This window comes from Adiantum capillus-veneris, chromosome 29 (assembly GCF_014529385.1).
Source record: "Adiantum capillus-veneris isolate H3 chromosome 29, ASM1452938v2, whole genome shotgun sequence".
In the NCBI taxonomy this organism is placed as follows: Eukaryota; Viridiplantae; Streptophyta; class Polypodiopsida; order Polypodiales; family Pteridaceae; genus Adiantum; species Adiantum capillus-veneris.
Genome location: NC_140959.1, coordinates 15,853,271 through 15,879,031, shown reverse-complemented (window position 1 = coordinate 15,879,031; position 25,761 = coordinate 15,853,271). Strand labels below are relative to the sequence as shown.

General features: G+C 44.5%; 1 protein-coding gene across 2 annotated transcripts; it reads left to right on the top strand.

Moving 5' to 3' along the window:
- Positions 1 to 245: 245 nt before the first annotated feature.
- On the top strand, positions 246 to 25,761 carry LOC147418816 (uncharacterized). 2 transcript variants are annotated; one of them, XM_086505876.1, is made up of 3 exons: positions 246 to 686; positions 1,504 to 1,706; positions 25,100 to 25,303. In XM_086505876.1, the coding sequence occupies exons 1-2, from the start codon at positions 324 to 326 to the stop codon at positions 1,651 to 1,653; spliced, it is 513 nt and encodes a 170-aa protein (XP_086362002.1). In that variant the 5' UTR covers positions 246 to 323; the 3' UTR covers positions 1,654 to 1,706; positions 25,100 to 25,303. The 2 variants fall into 2 exon arrangements, with proteins under 2 accessions (XP_086362002.1, XP_086362001.1); XM_086505875.1 differs by lacking the exon at positions 25,100 to 25,303 and adding an exon at positions 25,337 to 25,761 and having other exon boundaries at positions 251 to 686.

Below are 25,761 nucleotides of genomic sequence, written 5' to 3'. Positions count from 1 at the left end.
AGTTTGCTTACAATAGTGCAAGCATGTTTCTATAGGGTTCATTCTCTTTATGTTAATGTACAATTTTCAGCCATGTTCACTAATTTCAGTGGAGGCGTTAGGCAATGAAAAGATCCAGTAAGTATGACATGTCTATGTTACGTGAAGTATGCAACCTCTTCAAGTGTGCTTGCAATAGCCCTTTTGGGCCATGCTTGAGCTTTTTCGATGGGCGTTTCCAGTTGTTGCCGAATTGATAATAAATGACAACCTTTATTGCAACCTTTTGAATATTACGGGTTTGTTGAATTATCCACAGTGGCGGTATCAGGCAACGAAGGAAGATGATGAGAAGCACCACGCCTCTCTACATCACACCACCGCATTACTGTCTCACGAGAGCAAGAGTCAATTCCCTGCACGGGAGAGGTTTCGCCTTACAGCCACATTGTCGACCCATTTCTGCAATTGGGTTTCTTCAAGGCTATGGCATGGTGACCTTACATCCTTCGCTTCAGCTAGATAGATACAAGAGGCCGCCCTCTCTGTATATCCGGGCTGCCGCTAAGGGCAAGAAGCCCCCACCCAAGCCTGCATCGCGCACTGTCATCCTTGGAGCTATTTTTCTCCCCCTTGGCATGGCGGGTAGTGCTGTTCTTGCTGGAAGGATCCTGCTTAAAAGAATCAAGAAAGAAGCTATGGAGGAGGTATAATTCACCCCACATGCCACTTTGTTTACAATGTGTATTTCAGCTTGTTGTGAGCAACATGCAGGATTCTTCTATGGTTCAGTACATGCATGAATGAACTCATAATGATAGGAAGAAACTTGTCATTGGTCCATTACTTGAGTAGGTTTTGAGGGCATCTCCTTGAGGGCTAGCACTGATGTATATGCTCACATCAGTATACTCAACATGATTCTCACTTGCTAATTGAAGTTGACGTAGACTCCTTGGTATTAAAAGTTTTGTCAAGGACAATGGCTTTGTAATTTTCCACTACTTGCCCTTCCACGAAGATGTTTTTTGGAATTCTTTTGTAAATCTCTTCATATGGTTCCTCTCTTTTGCTAGCTGTTCTCAGATTTTGGTTTCCTGAAGTGGAAAGTTTTGTTGTTGAGCAGAATTCTAGGAATTGTCAAGTGATGGCTTTCTGAGCTGTCACAAGCTTGCTTTTAATCTGTCTACCAAAGGAATTGTGACATCAAATGACAAAGAAAAATACTTGCCCGCAATCACATTGCAAGCTAAAGAAATAACAACGACCCCACATTTTCACATCCATTTTCCATAGCATTTTGCTCAAAGCTGCTTCACCGGCTTTGGATTTCTGAAGAATGCAGATTTTAAGTGGTAGTTAACTTCAAGCATGCTGAATAAAATCACTTCATTCTCATTGATGGATTCATGAAAATTGCCATTTTGAATTATTTGGGGCTTTGTAAAGATGTATCTGACTGTGTACGATTTGTAATAGACAACCACTCATGAAGAAGTCTTTCAATCAATTTGACATGTGAAGGCAGAAGAGTTGGAGAGGAGATTCAATCCATCAAGACTTTTACCTGATGGCAAAACTGATGAAGAGAGGCAACTGGAGAGGGAAAGCTTAGGAAACACAGAGAGTGCCAATATGCCCAGTATACGGAATCGCCCAAAACGTGAGGAGTAAACATCAGAGGCATGAAAGCTACTTCTCCAGCAGCATTGTCACTATATCTCAAGGTGATTGAACTCGAAACATAGTTTTTGTCTAGTGTGAGCAATGCTAGCTAAGGTTGTTCTTTAATTTCTGTGGATGACAAAGTAGAGTTAATGTCATAACGAAAGTTGGTGCCTTGCATGCGGTTTTTGAGGAGAGCGTTCATGGGAATTTCCTTGTGAGTGTGTTTAAATGTTGATTTTTTGTGTGGAGATCTCTGTATTCATCATTGAACAGGAGCAAAAGATAGACAATCTGGCAAGCTCTGCAACTATCGTAATACAGTGTTTTTAATTGTGAACTGGAGTCCTAAATGAGTTGATTTCTTTATGGAGCATTTCAAGATAAAGAGCTCATACTGCAAATATCAGTGCTTGGTGGCTTCCAGATAAGCAACAAGCAATATCACTTTCTTACTGTGTGAGGAACTGTGTGAAAGAGAAGAAAACTATGTGCACATGATGTGTGGGATGCTTTCTCAAATTAGTAGGCCGGTTGTATAGTGTGTTGGGGACATGGGTGTTCCAAATGAGCATTCCAGTCCTGCGTGATAGCTTTTTGCTAACAACTTTAAGAATGGCTAAGACGATTTTCACGCAATATATGCTTCAAAGCTAGTTATTATAATTATAAAGGAGTGTTGTTTTGAATGCTCAAGGCTTCACATTGTGAAAATGGAGACAGAAAGCAGGCTTTCTTTGTTCTAATGTAAATGTATTTCTCTTGAAGAAATCAGAGATTAATTTTTGTAAAAGGGGTTGCCAATAGAAGAACATTGAATCATACGCAAGTGGCTGCCATTGGCTTTGTATGCTGTCGTGAATTAAAAAGCTAACCTTTCACTATCTTATTACCCCATTTTTTGCAAAAGCTCTTTGTTAAGACCTTGATCTACTGGTCTCTTGTCCAAAAATCAATTCATTGGCCCCTCTCTGCTTGATGTATACCATCAATTTCCAAAGAATTGCCCTCAATGAGTCATTATGGCTAATATAAAAATCATCTCATAGGAGTCATGACGCTATATGGGTTGTACCTTGTTCTTGTTTTGGCCTTGAAACAGTCTTTCTACTTGATCGAGCCACAAGGAGGCTGACCTCTTTATATTTGCTTATCCATTGTGTCTGCTTTTATTCTCTCTCCTCCTGTGTTTATCGGATGCAGAAAAACATTCCAGCCTATTTCTAGGCTGTAATGTTATCTGGTCAGAGAGCTTTTGTTGTTATCCTCTTGAAGTTCCAATACCTTCACTATGCGTGGAACCGGGAAGAGCAAGTCTTCACCCAACTATTGGGAGCATGCGAGTAAACCATTGACACTTTCATTGCTGGCATATGCCTACTTTCACATGAACAGCCGTCGTGGGTTTGCGCTCGCTCGTTCTTGCATTTCTATCCCTGGCATCTGCTCCGAGAGCTGTTGTTGTTATCGGCAAAAAAGTGTTGTGTTCCACGATCTTCACTATGCGTGAAATGGGGAAGAGTCGCAAAGCCAACTTGTTAGGAGCATGAGAGTAACCGTTGACGCTTTCATTGATGGCATATCTAGGGCCTGCCTACTTTTGCATGTAGAGCCATTATGGGTCTCGCCCATCTATTCCAAGTATATGACTCCTTCGGCTTTCTAGTAGCCGCTATGGGTTGCCCGACTCGCATTTCACATGTGCAAATGTCCTTAAAAGATTTCGTGAATCAGAGGAGAAGTTCTGTATTTAGTTTGATGCTGTTCCTAGGTAGTGGAGACAATGAGAATGTTGTCCAAAAAGGTAAAAACGCACTTATCGACCTAGTCTACAAAAATACACATCATCATTTGATTAAACGTACAAGGTACACTAGTAAGACCCGAATGGCACAACAATCAACTTCTAGTGCTCACGCTTAGTCCTAAAGGCCCTCTTGTAGATGTCTTTGTTTGCAGGGGGGTAGCCACTCGTCAGGCTGATCTTTGAAAATACATTTACCCATTTGAGATGCTCCATAATGTACTCAATGCAAGGCATGGGAGACTTTTTCTTGACCGTCATCTTATCGAGGGACCTGTAATGAACCCAATACCTTAGTGTCGGATCCATTTTACGAACAAGTAAACTAGGTGTAGCAAAAGGACTTACATGAGGATCTATAAACCCCCTTAAGTAACAACTCAGTTAGTTGGCGCTCTAGCTCCTCTTCATTAGCCATTTTAAACGATATGGAACCCATAGTTACATGAAACAGACAAAAACGGCTCTTGGAACGCTGGAACGACGTTCGGGGAACATACGGGTGGGGGGAACAGGTGATATAAATGTCAGATGCTGTGGTATTGAGAGAATAGGTAGAATCAGAATTTACATTTCCACGGTCCTTGTTCTTTCTTTTTGGTAATGAAATGCAACTTGGTGTTATCAATAATTCCTTTAAAATAAGAGAGAGAGAGAGAGAGAGAGAGAGAGAGAGAGAGAGAGAGAGAGAGAGAGAGAGAGAGAGAGAGAGAGAGAGAGAGAGAGAGAGAGAGAGAGAGAGAGAGAGAGAGAGAGAGAGAGAGACTTATGGGGTCCTCTCGAGGGCCCCCTACAATGTTAGCCTACTGAGCCTGAGAATGAAGTGGATGCGAGAAAAATAGCGACTCTTCTGATATCCAGGCTAGGACTAGCACCAATGAAAAGATTACATTGTTTATGCAAACTACTTATGTGCAAGTAGAATATGCTAATGTTCTAATTGATGTAATGAGTCTATCTAGACTTGCAGGTCCTACAATCAAGTTCACAATGATTCCTAAACTCACTTGATGGCCTTAAAGCATAACTATAAAGATTAAAATATCTAATCAGTAGGACAAGAGCACAATGTATGAGATTTTCTGCCATAATTTTGTTTATTCATACCTCTCTGCGTTCCTACAAAGCTCTTTATTTCTAGATTCCCTTAGCATGTATACATATGTAAAAGAACATGTGCTAAAATACTTTGTATGTTAACTCACGTGACAACTTACATAAACCAAGGATGACTTTAGTTGTGCAAAGAGGATTGTACATTAATGCAATACCTCAATGCAAGACTCGATTCGACTCCACTCGAATGGATGATGTAGCCGTGGTAACTCTTCGAATTGCACCTCTGGGACTGATTTGATGCACCTCTGTAATCCGGCTCGATGTGGGTTGCGGATGGCCATTATGAGGGAGACCTGGGGCCGATTTGCACACCTGATTTGGGAGGATTCAAGGGCTGCATGCTGGCTGCAAAAACCAGATCTGAGATGCTGAAAACTTAGCAAATCTTGTGTTAATGCAGGCTGAAAATGATGCGGCTGATGCGGCAATGGATGGGCAGCACATAGGGCTGAATCATAAAGCAATGGGACGCGAAGGCATGGAGTACAATAGGCTGCAGAGATGTCGGGAATGGGCGTGTCAGAAATCTGAAATGCAAAGTTTGGGAGAGGGATGGTATGCAGAAAATGCCAAGGGGAAGGAGCCTCGGTGTTACCAGGGAACGGGTTTCTAGGGGGGTGGAACGGCTCAGAACGGCTGGCCGTTTCGGACAGCCTGGCCAAAACGGAACGGGGCGCTGGAACGGCTGGGTAGCAATCATAAACGGGCAAAATTTGGGGGCAGAATTTTCAGTTCCCCCTTATAAAATGTTTTTTATGCCTTTTGTTCCGCGCCGTTCCCGTTTTGGACCCCTCGGGCATTCTCCATTCCGTAGGGACCCGGTCGCTGTTTCCGTTTCATGTTCCAGGTAACTTTGGAAGGAGGGCGATCCTGTCAAAAATGCCAGATGGGCTGATGTTTATAGGCCGTGGTGTAAGTGCCCCGTACTACTAGAGAATGCTTATTTCTTATGCATACACTTCGTGAAACTTTGAAAATATATAACAACTGCCCAAGAGAGAGTAGAGAGACAATGAGGATTGAGGATGGGCAACGATCAACCCTCCCAGAAGGAAAATGTATTTTTTGCTAATTCCAAGGTCCTTAGGATCTAAGCTCAGGCCCCAGTTACAATCTCTTGAGAGTGAGTTTAGGTAGACTCAAACTTGCAGATCGTGCAAGATGTACACGAGTGCACATGCATAAAAAGAAACTACAAACATATGTAGACCCTTCCAATTTGTACAAAATCAGCCCATATGTGCCATATAGTAGTAGTCCATCTTTGTGGTTTTATCCACACACACACACACACAAAGAGAGAGAGAGAGAGAGAGAGAGAGAGAGAGAGAGAGAGAGAGAGAGAGAGAGAGAGAGAGAGAGAGAGAGAGAGAGAGAGAGAGAGAGAGAGCTTTTGAAGGAGAAGTAGAGGGTGGTGATGATGGTAAGTGTAGAGGCTTCATGGGCTGAGATTAGAGAGAAATTTCAGCATTGAAGTTATGCTCAAAATGAGGGAAAAGGAGCTGTTTTTATATATGAAGTTGCCTTGTTAGGTGCAATTGAAGTGTTGATGGTGATAGCTTAGGATGAGTGCTCAGTACATACACGAGGCTCGTTTTACTTTAAATGAGAGAGATGTGCAATAGACAAAGAGAGAATGATATTGTGAATGAAGGTTCTGTGAGTGTGAGAGAGAGAAAGAAGGCTAACAACAAATGGCGTCCCCCCCCCCCCCCCCCCGCCAAGGGCTCCCACTCTATTGCTAGAGTAGTATTTGCTTTAGATTGCACAAATGCTGACCTAACAGCAGATGGGGTCCCAAAACCCCCTCCAAGGGCTCCCACTCTATTACTAGGGTGGTATTTGCTTTAGATTGCACAAATGCTGATAAAATCGATCTAGATGTTGAAATGATGATGGGATCATGTAATGGATGCTTGGACTCGATGGTATGGGGTGGCTAAAGGCTGAAAACTGAAAATACTAATGGCTTTAGGCTTGGATTTGCAAACTTGACGAGGCTATGGCTGAAAACCGAGAGGTTGATTTGCTGATGCAAAAATGATAGGGCGGAAATTTGATGTTTGACGCTGAAGTTACTAAGGCTAGTGTGTCTGCTGGAATGTTGATGGATCTAGCGATTGTAGATGGAAAAACAAAAGTGAAGAAAGATACTGGGGGATGGAAAATGCCAGGAGGTTGAACTTGTTGGAGAAGGTGGAAAATGCTAGAGTGATGTTGAGGTGCTCATGCACTGGGTATTGATGATCTTATGGATGATGGGTGTCACAAGATGGGCACCACTTGCCAATAGAAAAAAACAGAGCGAACAAACTTCTAGCCTTAAGTAACAACCAAACTGAGAGAGAGAGAGAGAGAGAGAGAGAGAGAGAGAGACCGTGAGTGGCGAAGTTCCACCCCAAGAGAGCACTGGCCCCAAACGGCGCCCCTTTCGGTTCTTTATTATTGTTGATTCGCAAAGTACAACAGCCGGGGAGCACCTCCTCTGCAATCTACGCACTGAAGAGTGCCAAAGAGGGCCCCCAAGGCTCATATTTGTCAAGGCCCAAAGCCTAAAAGCATCAAATATGAAAAACTGACCCCAAAATTTTTTTTCCTAAAATTTCAAGATTTTTTCAAAAATCCGCCGCGAATTGCGGAACGTCCGTACAGGTGCCACCTCATCATAATTTGATGTGCAAAGTCTTCTAAGTATGTTCTGCTTTATTTTTAATGCCTTTATGTCACTTGGGTCCCATCGGACGGGGTCCCTTAAGTTGGGGGGAATGCTTCTCTAAAAATAGGCCACTCGTCAAGACTTTGTAAGTCTGTAAAACTTCTTCTTCTTCTTCTGTTGCTTCTTCTTAGGGTTTTGGTCCCTTGGCCGGGATCTGAAGGTTGGCGCTATCTTCAATGGCTTGACACGTCAGTAGTTTGTGACATCCCCCCTTCATATCTGCAAAACAACTCAAGTTAGCTCAAAAATTTTGGAGGGTCATTCCGAGGGACAATCAGTTTGCTCCTTTTTTTGTTAAGGAGTTGGCTTCTCCTTTTGGCTCTTTTGTTGGCTTCTCCTTTCGTCTAGATCGGAACTCTTGATATTCCGACGTAGTAAAATTAGCCATCACACCCAGGCCGCATTGATCTTCCATGGGTGTCTTGATGCACTAAAATTACATAGCCAGGCAATCTCATCCAATTAGGAATATTTAGTAGTTGGCACATCACAATGTAACACAAATGCTCACATATGCATGTTACAAGACATAGAAACATAAAGTCACCGATGAACACTCCTCCTGCATAACCTAACAAGGTCCGGGCCGAGAGATATTGAACGACTCCCTCATCATTCCTTTCACATAACCTAAAAAAGGTCCAGGCTGGGAGATATAGAGGCCTCTTACAATCAAACGCCCCCGAGACCGCAACCTGCGTCGTTTGGAGGTGCTGAGAGTAATCACTGCTCAGACTTCTTACTACTACTCCCGCATAACCATCCAGGGGAGTCACAATAACAATACTTTTCAAGCATTCAATACTGCCCCCGCAAATAACCACAGGAGTCTGGACCATGAGTATGAACAAGCATTCTCAAACATCATTTCTCACTACTCCACTCGGGAGTAAATCACCAAGCATTGAAACCAATATTCAAACCAGAGTCAAACAATTCAAATCGGCACCAAGACAGGTTCAAAACAGATACCATCCATTTCAAACAAATTCCAAACACGATCACCAAACAAGTTCTCAAACAGATTCTCAAGCGAAATTCAAACTTAAAAAGCAATCTCGGCATCAGTCAAGCTCAAAAAGTCGAGTGACTTTCCATCTTGAAACCTGCGCCGAAAATTAGGGTTAGGTTCCTTCCATGAGGTCGTAGCCGACTGAAACCGGCCCGTGGGGCGGTAGGCTTTGGCTTTCACCCGAAATTCTTTACTTTAGACACACACAGAGAAAACGTGCAAAGGAAACTTGTGAAAAAAACCAAATGAAGCCTCCTCCCAGCTTAAAATTCAGCGCCCATTTTTCTGCATGAGGCAAGTGCATGAAAATTTGCCACTTGGCGCATGCAGAAAAATGGGCGCTGAATTTTAAGCTTGGAGGAGGCTTCATTTGGTTTTTTTCACAGGTTTCCTTTGCACGTTCTCTGTGTGTGTGTGTCTAAAGTAAAGAATTTCGGGTGAAAGCCAAAGCCTACCGCCCCATGGGCCGGTTTCAAGGTTCCATTGCTGGGATTTGAACCCGGGTCGTCTGGGTGAAAGCCATATATCCTCTTACTATACGAATTCCAGTGTCGACCACTTCTGTCTGCGGGTGAAACTACCGTTCACATTGGCCATACAATGTCCGACCGTTTGCTACTTCAAAAAGAGGGTCTCAAAAATAAAACAAAAATCATTGGAAAGAAACCAACAACTAAGGTTAGCAGTTGCCACGTCCCTGTGACATAGTTAACAGCTGCCACGTCCTCGTGACATACCCCTGCACTTGGCGTATGCAAAAAAATGGGCGCTGAATTTTAAGCTGGGAGGAGGCTTCATTTGGTTTTTTTCACGAGTTCTCCTTTGCACGTTCTCTCTATGTGTCTAATGTAGGTGCAGCGGAATGAATGTTGTATTTTCTCAAGATTAGTGATCTTTATTGCTCAAGGTTGTATTTCTTTATTGCAATGTTGTATTTTCTCAAGATCAGTGAATGAGACTGAGAGAAGGAGAGAGAAGAGATACGACACCCGAGAGGTTGTAAAACCCTCCTCCGAAGGCCCCACTCTTGTCGGCGAGAGTGGTCTACTTTGATTGCACAAAGGTGTACAATGCGTATGCAATGGGACTATGCCGATGACGACGACGACTTGGTGGCTGAAATCTGAGATCTTCTAATCGCTGAATTTCGGGACTGTTTGGGTGGCTGAAAATGACTGTTTTGGCTGCGTTTTTATGGCTGAAAATGGGGGATCAATCTGCAACTGAATGGGGGCGGATCGGCTACTGTTCTACTGCTGAAAACCTGCGTTTTCTGCTGCAGTATGGCTGAGAATAAAAACGCTGAGGTTTCTTGCTGCTGGTCAAAAACGCCAGGCAGATCTGCACTTGGAAACCAAAAACGCTGGTATGCTTGACTCGTTGATCTGCTAGCGTTAGCATATTGCTGAAAACGCTGGGAAATTCAGCAATGCTGGCATTAGCAAAAACGCTAAGGGCTGGGCATGGTTCAAAACGCTAGAGATTGGTGTGGTTCTGTCGCGGGAAAAACACCGAGGTTGGTTGATCTACTGCTGGGACTGTCGCCAGAAGAAGGGGAGAACTTCAGGGCGAGGATACTCTATGAAAAACGCCAAGGTGATGGGAAGTATGGCGATGGGGGGTCATGAGAGGGGGGTACTGCTGAGAAGTTGCCTGTTGAGCGGGAAGCTCCTGCTGCCTCTTCTGCCAGAAAGTGTGAACTTTGGTTTGCTTATATATTAACTTAGCAAAATTGCCCCACCTACTTTTGTTGGAAAGTCACTTAAAAATAATAAGTGAAAATCCCAATAAATAGGAAAATAGGCTATATGCACTGGAAAAGTTCCCTAACTGATGCTAATGGATTCTGATGGGAATTCCGATGATCATGCTGTGTGCAACCGGAGGATATGCATCTATGCTAAGTGACTGGGCATGCACGGTCTACGAATAGACTCACAAAAGTGCCAGATCACTGCTAATCTAAACTGACTGGACTGGCTGAACCCTGCTGTGGTGTAGCTTGTCCACGGACACGTAGGGTTGGGATGTGTCATGTGACATCTAAAGTAAAGAATTTCGGGTGAAAGCCAAAGCCTACCGCCCCACAGGCCGGTTTCAAGGTTCCATTGCCGGGATTTGAACCCGGGTCGTCTGGGTGAAAGCTAGATATCCTCTTACTGTTGCTAAATTGGCTTTATCTGACAGAAAAATAATTCTAAATGGATTATTGGATTTTTAAGTGAGAGGGTTTTCTCCCTTGGAACACCAAGGAAAAATAGTTCTAAATGAACCATTGGAATTTTAAGTGAGAGGGTTTTTCTCACTAGAGACATCCGAGTACAGAGTATTCCTAGTGCGTCATTCAAAGTGACGGGAGCACTGTGAACAGGAATATTTGTAAGGCCACCAAGAACGGCTATTTCTGATGCGTCACATCGGATGGGTGACAGGGAGCATCGGGAAGAAGTATCCGACCATCCAGGAACGGACATCTCTAATGCGTCATAGGATGGGTGACATAGAGCATCGTGAAGGGGATTGTACTATAAGTTCGGTAGGAAAGGACTAGGTGATGGGTATTCCTGATGCGTCACAAGGTGGATGACGGGTGCATCGGAAAGGGGATATCCATAGTCGAGAGGAAATCCGAACTGGAAAAGAGGAATACGCGAAAAGACGCAAGCATAAGAATAAAGATGGGTTCTGAGAAGCTTTTCTTAAAAAGCGAAAAATTTTAACGAGTTTTCCGGGAAGAGAAAATGCTTTCCCGCGAGAAATCTATATCTACATTGCATTTGTGCATGTGGTTGCATCAAGGTACGCCTGGGAAGTGTTGTAAAAAGCATTGCTTTAAACTTATAACGTTTTATTGAGTTTTTGGGCAAGTTCAGGCCAATTTTAAAATATGCTAGCCGCCCACTTAATAAGTGGGCAGCCACTTAGAAAATAAAGCAACAAAACCAGCCAGCGAATTCTCTCTCCCTATTTCGGGTAGAACAACAAAAAAAAAAAAAAACGGCCGCGATCTCTACGCGAGCAGCTATTCATGCCGTGGCCAAGGAGCTATAAAAGCACCACATGTCCTCACTGAAAAGGGGTTACCAATGTCAGCAAGAGAAGACTTTGCCGCCAGATAACGCAGGAGATCGCGAGACTACGAAGCACGGAAGTCGCTTTTCCCGTGCAAGAGCGACAGGTATCTATTGTGGATTCGCCATACGAATTTTTGTCACGTGTTTGCGTGTGTGTTTGCAGGTACTTCATTGTGAAGGAGAAGCAAGAAGGCTTCGGCCTACGCTTGGGAATTCTGGGAACGGATTTCGGAAATTGTCTGCGGAGTCTCGACTCCGAGTACAGACGGAAAAAGGATTGAGAGCTCGTCTCTTGGATTTCCCTTATGGGAAGGAACGACCATCAAGTCAGAGAATTAGAACGGAGGGGTTTTCTCCGGTTCTTGTGCTTGTAAAAAGATTCTCCCTAATAAAGGATTCTCTTTAAGGGGGGGGGGGCAACCCATCTTCTGGTCCCCAGTACTGTGTCGATCTTCTCACTCTCTCTCTCTCTATTTATTTCTCTCTACATCCTTTGGCTTCAGTATTAAGTGATAAATTCTATTTATCCGAGTATATTTTATATTGTTATGCGCTCCTGTTTGTGACACTTACTATACGAATTCTAGTGTCAACCACTTCCCGTCTGCGGGTGAAACTACTGTTCACATTGGCCATACAATGTCCGACCGTTTGCTACTTCAAAAAGAGGGTCTAAAAAATAAAACAAAAATCATTGGAAAGAAACCAACAACTAAGGTTAGCAGTTGCCACGTCTGCGTGACATAGTTAACAGCTGCCACGTCCTCGTGACACCGACCATAGCATGGTCCATAAGTGCTTGAATAGTCGAAACAAGCCTTGACAGACAGTGTTCCTCTGGCGGTGATGGTAGTGCAATATATACCAATCACACTAAACCTCCAAGGTTATCAGCTTGAGAAGAGACACCTGGTGAGAGATGTCCAAAAATTTCAAGTCGTAATTTGCTAGGGTTTCCATGGCAAGCATTTCAGGATACCCCACTCTACTAGAAGCTGCCAGAAACCATATAATTTGGGACAAAAATTTTCTTGAAAGCTTGTCAAGTCCTTGGAGTGAGCAGCTTGGTAGCTATAGACATCAACCTTTGCATCTGAGAAAAACAACAACTTTAAATAGATCTTGATCCTTCTATTGCAAGTGATCTTAATAACTTATGCCTTGTAAGATATGAGCGGTGAAGACAGGAGCGCGCCCGATGCGCGATGAAGTAAGGGTGGGAGTGGCTAATATGTCACGTGCACATCTAACCCTATGTGCATGTGGACAAGCTACTTCATAACAAGGGTTTAGTTAGCATAGCTTAGGAAGTGTTCTGACACTTCTGTGAGTCTGTTCGCATACCGTGCATGCCCAGGCACTTAGAGTAGATGCATATCCTCTGGTTGCACACAGCATGATCATCAGCATTACCATCAGATTCCATCAGGAGCATTTTACAGTGCAGAAAATCTATTTTCCCTATTTTAGCCATTTTTCACTTATTATTTTTAAGTGACTTTTGTTGGGAACTGGGTAGGGCAATTGAGACAAGCAAATATAAAAGAAAACTTAGCGCTAGTGGAATCTGGCAGGAGAGGAAGGAGAGCACAGGCACCAAGTTGCAGCTGGCCCTCCAAAGACCTTCTCAAGCAAGAACCTCCACAACCACATACATCAGTGTTTCCATCCTTAGCAAGCTAGCGTTTTCAGCCCTAAACTATCAGCGTTTTTCAGCAAGCAAACCAGTGATTCAAAGCCAGCAGTTCAGCGTTTTTCGAAGCCAGCAAATCAGCGTTTTGTCTAGCAGCAAATCAACGTTTTTGCTAGCAGCAGATTTAACATTTTTGCAACAGCAGACTTCAACATTTTCAGCAGCAAAATCAGCAGTAGATCCAACGATTTTCAGCGGATAAGAACAGCTCGAAGATAGCAATTTCAGCCAGCCGTCGTCTTTGCCGCTCTCGTCGTTGCCGTCGTCTCCAACCTAGATCCACAGTGCATCATAGCTTCACGAACTTGCATCAGCATCTTGTACCAGAATTGTGCAATCAATAGCATAGATCTCTCTCGCCATCGAGAGAGGGGCCCTTGGTGGAGGGTTTGACAACTTGTATGGTTTCGTATTCTTCTCTCTCTATCTCTCAGTCTCAGCACCTTCATTCACAGTGTTTATCCACTTTGTTTGTGATCACTTGCACTCTCTCATTAAAGGAACAGAAGGCTCTCCCTTCCGTAACAAAAAGAAACCCTTGAGCATAGTTCGGAGCACTATCTTGAGCAAAGTTCAACATTCACTTCCGTTGCACCTTACATTGGTATCAGAGCTTTGATAGTGTTCTATATCACTCAAGGAAAGAACCACAAGGACCACATAAATTTTTTTGCTTGTTGCGGTCACACGTAACCCAAGTCCACTTGGGGCGTGTTGATTCCTAATCGTGTTTTTGAAGAGTAACAGGAAACCCAAGAAAGAAGGGCTTGTTCAATCTCCCCTTGTGTGTCACAAGACGGGCACCACGTGCCGATAGAAAAGAACAGACTGAACAGACTTTTACCACTTCAATAAAAACAGAACTGAGAGAGAGACGACACGCGGCACAGAGTGGCGGAATTCCACCCCAGAGAGTATTGGCCCCAAACCTTGGCGTCCCTTTCGGTATTTCTTTATATTGCATCAACACAGTACAAGCCGGTACTCAGACTCTTGGTTCGCGAGCGTGAACAAGCGGGCTTGGCGGCCAAGGAATAAAAAGAAAGAAAAGCAGAAAGAAAGGAAGCTTTGGAGGGTGAGCGCGATCAAGCGCGCTTGGCAGCCGAAGCAAGACAGGCAGCTATTGAGGTGAGCGTGGGCAAGTGCGCTTGGCGGCCGAAGAAAGACAGGCAGCTATTGAGCGGGAGCGTGGGCAAGTGCGCTTGGCGGCCGAAGAAAGACGAGCGGCCTTGGAGGCAGAGCGTGAGGTTCAGAGAGACCTACGCATGCAAGAGTTGGTCCGACAGGTTCTCACCTCGAAACCTGAGCCGGCCAAAGATGTTGGTGGTTCATCAAGTGGCGCAAGCCGCGATTCGGACTCCAACAACTCCGTCACCGAGAAGTTGACTTTCAGTAAGTATGATGGTAAGATGGATGCTAGTGTTATTCATTCTTGGTTGCATCAATTTAATGCTTGGTTTGCGACAACTAAGAAGACAGACAATAGCAAGGTTTTAACGGCAGCCATGTACATTGCCGGTGATGCCATTAATTGGTACCACGCATGGCAAGAGACACAGTTGGCCGCGCACCTAGAGGAAGCTGACGAAGACATGCCCCTTTCCTTCAATTTGGCCGACTTCCAAGACAAGCTCAAGGCGCAGTTTATGCCACCACAGTACCTAGCGCAATTGAAAGAGGATTGGCGCAATCTCAAGCAAAATGGTATGCCAGTCATGTCTTTTTCTAACCATGTTTTGCAGCTCGGCACCCAATTATGCAAATTGGATGATGAGCGCAAAGAGGCTTTCCTTTTTGGGTTGGACAAATATTTCAAGTTTGTTGTAAAAGTCTTTGACCCCGCGGATCTCAACAAGGCGGTAGCAATTGCTCTCTCCCAAGAGATGAAGCACAACAAGGGCAAGCCTAAGGAGAACAAGTCGTCTCAAAGTACCTCCCAGACTTCTCAGAACCCTCAGAATGGTAAGAACGGTAACTCTCCTAGCCAATCTTCCTCTAATTCTTCGGAAAAGCACTCTAACAATGAATCTAAGGGTAAAGCTATAAAACACCTCCAAAACCTAAGCTAACCCCGGATAAAAAAGCCGCACAAGGAATTATAGGAGGATACATAACGGCTGAAGAACAAGTGATTTATGCTAAGGAAGGTAGATGTTATCAATGTCACGTCAAGGGTCACATTAAGAAGGCTTGTCCTAAGACAGCCCCACCTAAAGAACCTAAGGCACCCACAACAACCACAAGCACTTTAATGAACCAAACTGAATCCTCTTATGTCTCTGACATACACATTGATGAGTCTCTCATGAAGTGTTATGATCATGTAAAGGGTCAGCGTTTATCATATTGTTGGATCAAGGCAGTATGCATGATGTGATTAGTGCCTCTCTTGTTGAGAGAGCCCGCCTAGAGGTTAATCAGAAATCGCCTCTCGAGGTGTCTGGCTTTGCTCCCCGTATGGACTCTCTCATCACGAAAGAGTGCCTTGATGTGTTGTTTACAGTTCAACAAGCTGCTTTCTGTAGGTCTCTGACATACACATTGATGAGTCTCTCATGAAGTGTTATGATCATGTAAAGGGTCAGCGTTTATCATATTGTTGGATCAAGGCAGTATGCATGATGTGATTAGTGCCTCTCTTGTTGAGAGAGCCCGCCTAGAGGTTAATCAGAAATCGCCTCTCGAGGTGTCTGGCTTTGCTCCCCGTATGGACTCTCTCATCACGAAAGAGTGCCTTGATGTGTTGTTTACAGTTCAACAAGCTGCTTTCTGTAGGAAATTTCTCGTGTTTCCTCTCTCAGGATGTGATATGCTTTTGGGCATTAGATGGTTTTGTGAGCATAACCCTCTCATTGATTGGGAGGACAACACACTCACATTAAATGCCAAGAGTGACTCTCCCATGATCATTCGTGCTGAGGGGGTTTGCATTCTTTGCCTCTCATTTCTCATGTGCAAACAAAGCGTGAATTACGATGAGGAGCACAAGCGGCATTCATCTATGCTGCTCCAGTTACCCAGAGCATTCAGGCTCCGGACAAATATTCAGCTTTGTTTACCAAGTTTAAGCATCTTTGTTTGCAGGATGATCTTCCACCCCGTCTCCCACCCGAGCGGCAGGAGGACCATCGCATCGAGCTTATGGAGTCGGCATAGCGTGTGAGTTAGGCTCCCTACCGTTTGAACAAGACACGGGAGGAAGAGTTAGAGCGGCAACTCACGGAGTTGGTGGCTAGAGGATTCATACGTCCGAGTGTAAGTCCTTTTGCTGCTCCTATTTTGTTTGTCCGCAAGAAAGATGGTTCGTTTTGTTTGTGTGTTGTTACAGGGCATTGAACAAGATGATCGTCAAGAACAAGTTTCGGATGCCTCGCATTGAGTATATCATTGATAGGCTCAATGGGGCAAAGGTTTTCAATAAGGTTGATCTCAAGGGTGGATACCATCAGGTACGGGTATTCAAAGGCGACATCTTCAAAACCGCTTTTCGCACAAAGCGAGGGCAAAGGGAGTATGTGGTTATGCCTTTTGGATTGACAGGTGTCGTGGGTACATTTAATCGTCTCGTGGTAGGTCGTTTCGGCGATATGGTTGGTGTATGCGTGTTCATCTTTCTTGATGATATTCTCATTTTTTCTGCATCGTGGGAACAACATGAAAAGGATGTCGAAATGGTATTAACCTGTTTGGATGAGTGTCAATTGTACAAGCTAAGAAATTTGTCTAGCAGCAAATCAATGTTTTTGCTAGTAGCAGATTTAGCATTTTTGCATTAGCAGACTTCAGCAACAAAATCAGCAGTAGATCCAACGATTTTTAGCGGATAAAGAAGAACTCGAAGTTAGCAATTTCAGCCAGCCGTTGTCTTCGCCGCTCTCGTCGTCGCCGTCGTCTCCAACCTAGATCCACAGTGCATCATAGCTTCACGAACTTGCATCAGCATTTTCTACCAGAATTATGCTATTGAAGAATTGTGCAATCAATAGCATAGACCTCTCTTGCCATCGAGAGAGGGGCCCTTGGAGGAGGGTTTGACAACTTGTCTGGTGTCGTATTATTCTCTCTCTATCTCTTTGTAAGGTGCAGCGGAAGTGAATGTTGAACTTTGCTCAAGATGAGTGCTACGAACTGTGCTCAAGGGTTCCTTTTACTTACGGAAGAAAGAGCCTTCCGTTCTTTAATGAGAGAGTGCAATGGCCAACAAAGTGAATGGACACTGTGAGTGAAGGTGCTCAGACTTGAGATAGAGAGAGAAGAGAATACGACACCGGGAAGTTATCAAACCCTTCTCCAAGGACCCCACTCTCAATGGCGAGAGTGGTCTACTATTGATTACACAATTTGGTACAATGGATGATGCAATGAGTCTAAATGCTTGCTATGTCGAGGTCGACGGTGGGGACAACGAGGACGACTACTATGATGGCTGAACCGACTTTTCTTCTGCTACTTCTTATGGGCTGAAATCGATGATGTCATGTTGCTGAAAACGCTGGCTCACTGCTGCAACAAAGCGCTGAATGTTGCTATCTACAAAACGCTGAAATTCTGTTGTGGAATCGCTGATCTTGCTGGTGCAGAAACGCTGAGTAGGCTGGCTGAAAAGGCTAGACAGTAGGTTCAAGAAAATGCTGAGTAGGCTGGTTGAAAAGACTAGACAGTAGGTTCAAGAAAACGCTGTATTGCTGAGTCTTGCAAGTGATGAAAACGCTGGCCTAGCTGAGAGGAAAAACACTGATCTGAGGCTGAAGTCGCCAAGTCTCGAAGGGCTGAAAACGCTAGGAGTTTTGGGTGAAAACGCCAGGTCCTTGTGTTGGTCTTGCTTGAGAATCGGCCTGTTGAGCAATGCTCTTGCTGCCTCTTTTGCTAGAACTTCTCTTCACCCGAGTTTTGCTCTTTTCCGAGGGCGCACCCCTTGGAGGCCTTGCGCTCACACCAAGGTTGCTTTTTCCCACCTCACGTCGATTGGCCGGCTGCTAAGTGCACGGTCCGCCTCTCAATGAGTGAAAAGAGGCACAAGGGGAGGCTGGACAAGCCCTTCTTTCTTGGGTTTCCTGTCACTCTTCAAAACCACGATTAGGTGCCCAAGAGGACTTGGGTGACGTGCGACCGCAACAAGCAAAAAAAAAAAAAAGTGGTTCTTGTGGTTTTTTCCTTGAGTGATACAGAACACTGGCAAAGCTCTGATACCAATGTAAGTTGCAACGGAAGTGAATGTTGAACTTTGCTCAAGATGAGTGCTCCGAACTGTGCTCAAGGGTTCCTTTTACTTACGGAAGGGAGAGCCTTCCGTTCTTTAATGAGAGAGTGCAATGGACACAAACAAAGTGAATGGACACTGGGTGAAGGTGCTGAGACGGAGAGATAGAGAGAGAAGAGAATACGACACCGGGAAGTTGTCAAACCCTCCTCCAAGGGCCCCACTCTCGATGGCGAGAGTGGTCTACTATTGATTGCACAATCTGATACAATGGCTGATGCAATGAGTCTAAATGCTTGCTATGTCGAGGTCGACAGTGGGGACGACAAGGACGACTACTGTGATGGCTGAACTGACTTTCCTTCTGCTACTTCTTATGGGCTGAAATCGATGATGTCATGTTGCTGAAAACGCTGGCTCATTGCTGCAAAAAAAACGCTGAATGTTGCTATCTACAAAACGTTGAAATTCTGCTGTGGAATTGCTGATCTTGCTGGTGCAGAAACGTTGAGTAGGCTGGTTGAGAACGCTAGATAGCAAGTCCAAGAAAACGCTGTGTTGCTGAGCCTTGCAAGTGATGAAAACGCTGGCCTAGCCGAGAGGAAAAACGCTGATCTGAGGCTGAAAACGCTGAAAATGCTGGCTCATTGCTGCAAAAAAAACGCTGAATGTTGCTATCTACAAAACGTTGAAATTCTGCTGTGGAATTGCTGATCTTGCTGGTGCAGAAACGTTGAGTAGGCTGGCTGAGAACGCTAGATAGCAAGTCCAAGAAAACGCTGTGTTGCTGAGCCTTGCAAGTGATGAAAACGCTGGCCTAGCCGAGAGGAAAAACGCTGATCTGAGGCTGAAGTCGCCAAGTCTCCAAGGGCTGAAAACGCTAGGAGTTTTGGGTGAAAACGCCAGGACCTTGTGTTGGTCTTGCTTGAGAAGCGGCCTATTGAGCAATGCTCCTGATGCCTCTTCTGCCAGAGAGTGCTAGCTCTGGTTTGCTTATATATTATCTTAGCAAAATTGCCCTACCTAGTTCCCAACAAAAGTCACTTAAAATAATAAGTGAAAAATGTCAATAATACGAAAAATAGGTCTATGCACTGTAAAAATTCTACTGATGGGTTCTAACTGGAATCTGATGGTCATGCTGTGTACAACCAGAGGATATGCATCTAATCTAAGTGTCTGGACATGTACGGTCTGCGAACAGATTCACAAAAGTGCCAGATCACTTCCTATTCTAGAGTGACTTGACTGAACTGAACCCTTGTCATGTTGTAGCTTGTCCACGGACACATAGGGTTGGATGTGTCATGTGACACTCTCAGTCTCAACACCTTCATTCACAGTGTTTATCCACTTTGTTTGTGATCACTTGCACTCTCTCATTAAAGGAACGGAAGGCTCTCCCTTCTGTAAGAAAAAGGAACCCTTGAGCAGAGTTCGGACCACTCATCTTGAGCAAAGTTCAACATTCACTTTCGCTGCACCTTACATAATGACTCCGGGGTTGGGACCCAAAGATACTTCAAATAAGATTCCAATAGACTTTGGAAGCGCCGGGTTGCTCTGTCTGCTCTTATGTAGGACCGGTATGCTCTTAGAAAAGCACATGTCTTATGCTTTGATACCACTTCACAAGACAGGCACCATGTGCCAATAGAAAAGAACAAACTGAATAGACTTTTAGCACTTCAATAACAACCAAATTGAGAGAGAGAGCACGACACGAGATGGGGAGTGGCGAAGTTCCATCCCAAGAGAGCACTGGCCCCAAACACTGGCGCCCCTCTCGGTATTTCTTTATTATTGATGATTCGCAAAGTACAATAGCCGGGGAGCACCTCCTTTGCAATCTGCGCACTGAAGAGTGCCAGAGAGGACCCCCAAGGCTCATATTTAAAGGCCCAAAGCCTAAAAGCATCGAATATGAAAAGCTGACCCCAAAGAAACACTTTCCTAAACTTTTGGGATTTTCCTAAAAATCCGCCGCAAATTGCGGAACGTCTGTACAGGTGCTACACCATCATAATTTGACGTGTCTTCTGAGTATGTTCTGCTTTAGTTTTAATGCCTTTATGTCACTTGGGCTCCATTGGACGGGGTCCCGTAACTCCTCTTTAAAAATAGGCCACTCTTCAAGACTTTATAAGTCTGTAAAACTTCTTCTTCTTCTTTTGCTTCTTCTTCTTAGGGTTTTGGTCCCTTAGCTGGGATCTGAAGGTTGGCTCCGTTCTTCAGTGGCTTGATATGTCAGCAGTTTGTGACAATGGGAAAGCCCTTGGTTCTCTTATACGAGTAAGTCGAGCAGTGCAAGAGAGCCACATTGATGCCCTACGACTTCATTAAATGATTGCCACTTGTTAATAATGTTGACATTATTAATAAGAGGCAATTCATGTGCGTATAAACTACCTAGGCTTATTTCTAAAGAATAGGGTACTAAATGCGTAGTGTTCACACCTAGCAGACACTTGCGATGATCTTGTGCAATAAGAGGGTATGTACCTAACTAAAGTGGCCAGACATACACCTCTTGCGAGGACACTTCCTAGGTTGTCCTAAACCCTAGAAGTAGGAGATATAGCTTGTCCACATGTACATAGGGCTAGATGTGTGCGTGGCATCGTCGGCGCCCCCTTTTTAAGATTAGGTATTGGTACCAAGCTGCATGGCTTCCTTTTGGTCCGCTAACAATTTCGGGTAATTTGTGAAAAAAATCTTAATCGACCCACACCGCCTCATGGGTTCCATGATCCTTGAACTTCAAAAAGTACCCTCGTGCGTGCTTCTTGGAACCGTGCCAAAAGCGATGCAGTGAAGTATGCTCCGGCTACATGACTTCAGCTTCGTCTATGGTCGCAGGTTCATCCTCTTTAAGAATCTCCTTTGGGGGATCTCCTTGAAACAACTTCAACGAAGAAACATGGAAAATGTTGTGCATTGACCATGAGTTAGGCAATCACAATTTCATAGACACATCATTAATCTTTTTAATGATTGGAAATGGACAATACATCCTAAAAGACAATTTTGGACACTTCTTTCGTGATTGTTTAAGCCTTTGCTTCATGATTCTAAGATGCACCCAATCCCCTTCCTTGATAGTTAGCCTGCATGGGTTAAGATCCATGAACCATGCTTTGCTAAAGCTTCACACTCTCAGTAACCTCTTCCAAGGATTGGCCCTCAACATTGGCATTAGGCAAATGATTGACCGATCTAGTTAACAAAGAGTGGAACAGATGGCCAAAGATGCCACATACGGAGTTCTACCAATGTCACTAAAATAAGAGTCATTCAAAATTGCTTGTACTAATGGGAGATACCATTCCTAATGAGACTGTTGATCATGCACATACGACTTCAAAACAACGAAGGCTAATTGATTGTAAATCTCCGTTTGGCCATCTGACTAAATATAAAACGCAACTAAAAAATTTAACTTAGTGCAAAAATTTTCAAAGAGTACTTAGCAAAAATGTGACGTAAACTTAACATCTCTAACTGAAACAATTGACTTTGACAAACCACAAAGGGGATACCAATGCTTAATGAACAATCATGCTACATCTTGTGCTGTCACTGTGGCCTTACAAGGAATGAGCATGCAAAACTTATTGAAACGATCAACGATGGTTAAACACTGCGTATTTCTTGAATGCAAACTAGGAGGAAGATTAGTCTCAAAATCCATGGAATGACCTTAAGCGTGCCTTTGGGAATAGGCAGCAGCATCAAAAGACCTTGTTGCTTACCCCTAAGGGCTTGACAAATAGAACAATGTGCGACAAATCTGAATACATATTTTCACATTTTTGGCCAATAAAGAAATCTTTCTATATTTTCTAAAGTGGTATTCATGTCTCTGTGGGGAGCCGTGAGTGCATCATGTGCTTCGTACAATATGGCTTTTCTAAGAGAAGGTAGCTGTCACGTAGCCGATAGTGCTACCAAGAGGCTTGATCGGGCATTGAGCCCGCCCATCTCAGACTGGCAGTGTATGCCCGGGGTTCAGGGCGTGGACGTCCACAACGAAGTGCGCGGGCGGCCGGGCTAGTGTGGCCAGGCAGGCCACTACATATAGCTTGGCAATGAGAGCTTTCTCATCAATCCCTCTACGGTTGGGTGTAGAGCCCGAGCCTCGTCCCTCTTGCAGTTTTGAACGCCTGTACTCGACGTCTTTAGGCGACCAACTAACATTGATACGGGCTCCTTGTTCCTCTTGTAGTTTCGAAAGTCCATTGTCGACGTGTTTAGCCGACCATCTAACTTTGTTATCAGAGCTAAGTTTTACGGAGGATATCAACCCTTCCGCATTAAGCAATTAAGTGCAAGCAAAGCCAAGTCCCATTTGTTTATCTTCTCTTTAGCATTATTCTATTGAATGAACAGTGGGAACTCTAAACATTAACAATGTCTGATGAGGATCGCAAAGAGGCTTTCGTCTTTGATTTGGACGAGTACATCAAATACGATGTGCAAGTTCTCAACCCTAAGGACCACAATGACGTTGTCAGAATCGCTCTTGCGCAAGAAATGAAGCACAACAAAGGTAAGCCTAAGGAGAACAAGTCAAGTACCTTGCAGAACAGTCAAAACCAACAGAACGGTAAGAACAATTGTAAGAACCACGACACCTTTTCTTCTCAATCTTCCACTACACTAGAGCGCGGAAGTGATTGATGGTGTATGCTCGGGATAAGTGCTCAGTGCGTACCCAAGGTTTCGTTTATTGAATGAGAGAGTTCCTTTTACTTCATGAGAGAGGTGCAAAGACGAGAGAGAAAAGAGAGATTGATATTGTAAGTGAAGGTTTTGTGTGTGTGTGTGTGTGTGTGTGTGTGTGTGTGAGAGAGAGAGAGAGAGAGAGAGAGAGAGAGAGAGAGAGAGACCCAGCCTTTATGCTCACATCGGCTGGTTATCGGCGAGGTACTTTGGCTATGCTACCATAGATTGCTTGGCAGGGGGATTCTCAGACACGTGATGTAGTTTTTTCAGTCATCACTAGTATTACACTATGGAATGTTTGGAGAGCTCGTTGTCTCCACATTCTAAGTGCGGCTCCACAGCTCCTTCAGGATACCCTCACTGCCATTTGGTTGGACATCATTCATACCTTGATTTGGCAGTGGGATTCTTCCTCAGGTACATGTGGAGCAGCCAAGGCTCGCCGATTTGCCTTCCTTCGGCGTTGGGCACGATCCCCACTCTTCTTCACACTTACAGGTGGCCAGATTACGTGGCATTATGCCCCTCCTCGGTGGTTTCTCCTCCACTCATCACACCGACCACCATGAGATTGTTCTAGTCGAGTTGTCACTATAGTGGCTCTCCTCCTTACATTCAGCTTGTACACCCCACGTGATAGGCTATTTTGGCATCCGCTGGGGATTATATTGTACTCAGTAATATACAGCCCTGACTTTTTCCGAGAGAGAGAGAGAGAGAGAGAGAGAGAGAGAGAGAGAGAGAGAGACCCATGGAACCAAAAACACAAAACATTATAACGGTTTCATCTAAGCAGAAGGTGACGATACATATCAGTTAAGGACTGAGGGTCCATCAAGAGGGTAAAAGGGAAAAACAAAACCTAGGGAGGTTCAACTGTGGGGAGAGCTGATTTAGGATTTTGAAACTCTTGGATGATGGCTTTGCAGCTTTGGTAGACCGCCCATTTACCTTGTTTGCAGGCTTCATATACCTTCTTGAGCTCGCTTGCTTTTGCTTTGAGTTGATTTGTAGTCAATTCTTCGGTGATCCAAAAAGTTTTACCCTTGAGGAGGCGAGATTTGCGTAGTAGCTTTATCCGTTCTTCGTTGTCCTTGAAGGTGAGAATACAATGCTCGGGCGGCACATGTCTGTGTGTGTCGATCCAAGAAACGGTTTCAGGCTTAATGTTGACAGGTTGAAGAATGTCATTAAGCTTGTCGATTGCCTCTTCAAGGGTATCCTCACTGGTGCACCATGGTGGATGGAATCCTCCAATTCCTACCTTAAGGCTAAGGGAGTCTTGTAGTCGGCATTCTTGTAAGACTGCCTATATTTTGGTGTCAATCTTCTTGTGTGTCTTGGTGTAGCTGCTACCGCGAGGAAGCTCTTGCGTGGGGTCGGGGTGCCAAAGGAAGACATTGGGGCTTCTTCTCTGTGTAGGGTTTGAATGGTCTCAACTTTCAATCTTTGAGATCCAAGTCTCCAACGGAGAGGAGTGTCACACAGTACTTAACCCTTCGAGTTGAGTACTGTGTGACACTCCTCTCGGTTCGAAGGGTTGAGTACTGTGTGACACTCCTCTCCGTTGGAGACTTGGATCTCAAAGATTGAAAGTTGTAGAACTAAGGTTACTGGTTCGACGGAAGGCAGGGCTGAAGTCGAGCAATGCTGAGAACAGGGGCCTGGTCGTCGTCAGGGTGCTGCAGGCTGGCTGTTGCTATGCTTGGTCGTCACCAGGGTTGGCAAGCAGGTGGTCGTGGTTGTCGTCAGGGCGCTGCAGGCTGGCTGTTCTTGTGCTTCGTCGTGCCATGTTGTACGGGCAGGCAAGCAGGCAGGTCTTGAACGCAAGGGCGGGGCTGAAAGCTAAGGCCCCCCCCGCAGGGCCGCCCTCACCCAGGGGGAGACAAGGAGAGAAAAACCCTAGAGGTTGCTTCTTGCACACACACAGAGAGAGAGAGAGAGAGAGAGAGAGAGAGAGAGAGAGAGAGAGAGAGGACTAACACCAGATGGGGTTAAAAACCCCCGTCCAAGGCCCCTCCTCTCTATCAGTAGATAGGTATTTGCTTTAGATTGCACAAATGCTGATACAATGGTCCTTGATGCGGAGATGTTGATGGGATCTTGCTGTAGGTGCTTGAATCTGCGAGGCTAAGGGCTGGAAACTGAAAACGCTAGGGCTGATCTGACTTGTATTGCGAACTGACGATGAGGCTAGGGCTGAAATCTGAAGACACTGTCTGTTCTAAGGGATGAATCTGAAACGCTGGATTTATGGCTGAAATCTGCAACTTCTGGAAAACGCTAGCATTCCACTGATTGGCTGTTTTTCAGATCAGAACATTCTGAGGTTTGTGCAATTATTTTCAGGGTCTATTGCTGCTGGAGGAGCTTTGAATATCGTCCAACTTACAAAAGGAGGCATAGAGAGGGGCATTTCCTGAAAGTTCCAAAACTTGAGATTTTTACAAGTGACACAGGTCAAAATCTGTGAATTCACTTCTCTAGCTCATCTCTATCTTTAGTATTTTTGCGGCTTTTGATATTTGTATGTATTCTGCCAGTCATACAGAGCCATTTTCCTCATTGTGTTTGTTGATTGGACTATGAAGTTTGTTGTAGCAAAAACCTAGTGTCATGATTCACATGCAACTATTTGTACGAAGAATTTTTGTTGATCTTGCTCACGGATAGAGTGGCAGGTTTTGTACACATAATTCTGTGATTAAACCTTCATGGCTTTGAATGGGTCAGGGGCTCTTCTTGAATAATGGAAGGCAGAATTTCTTTTCTTA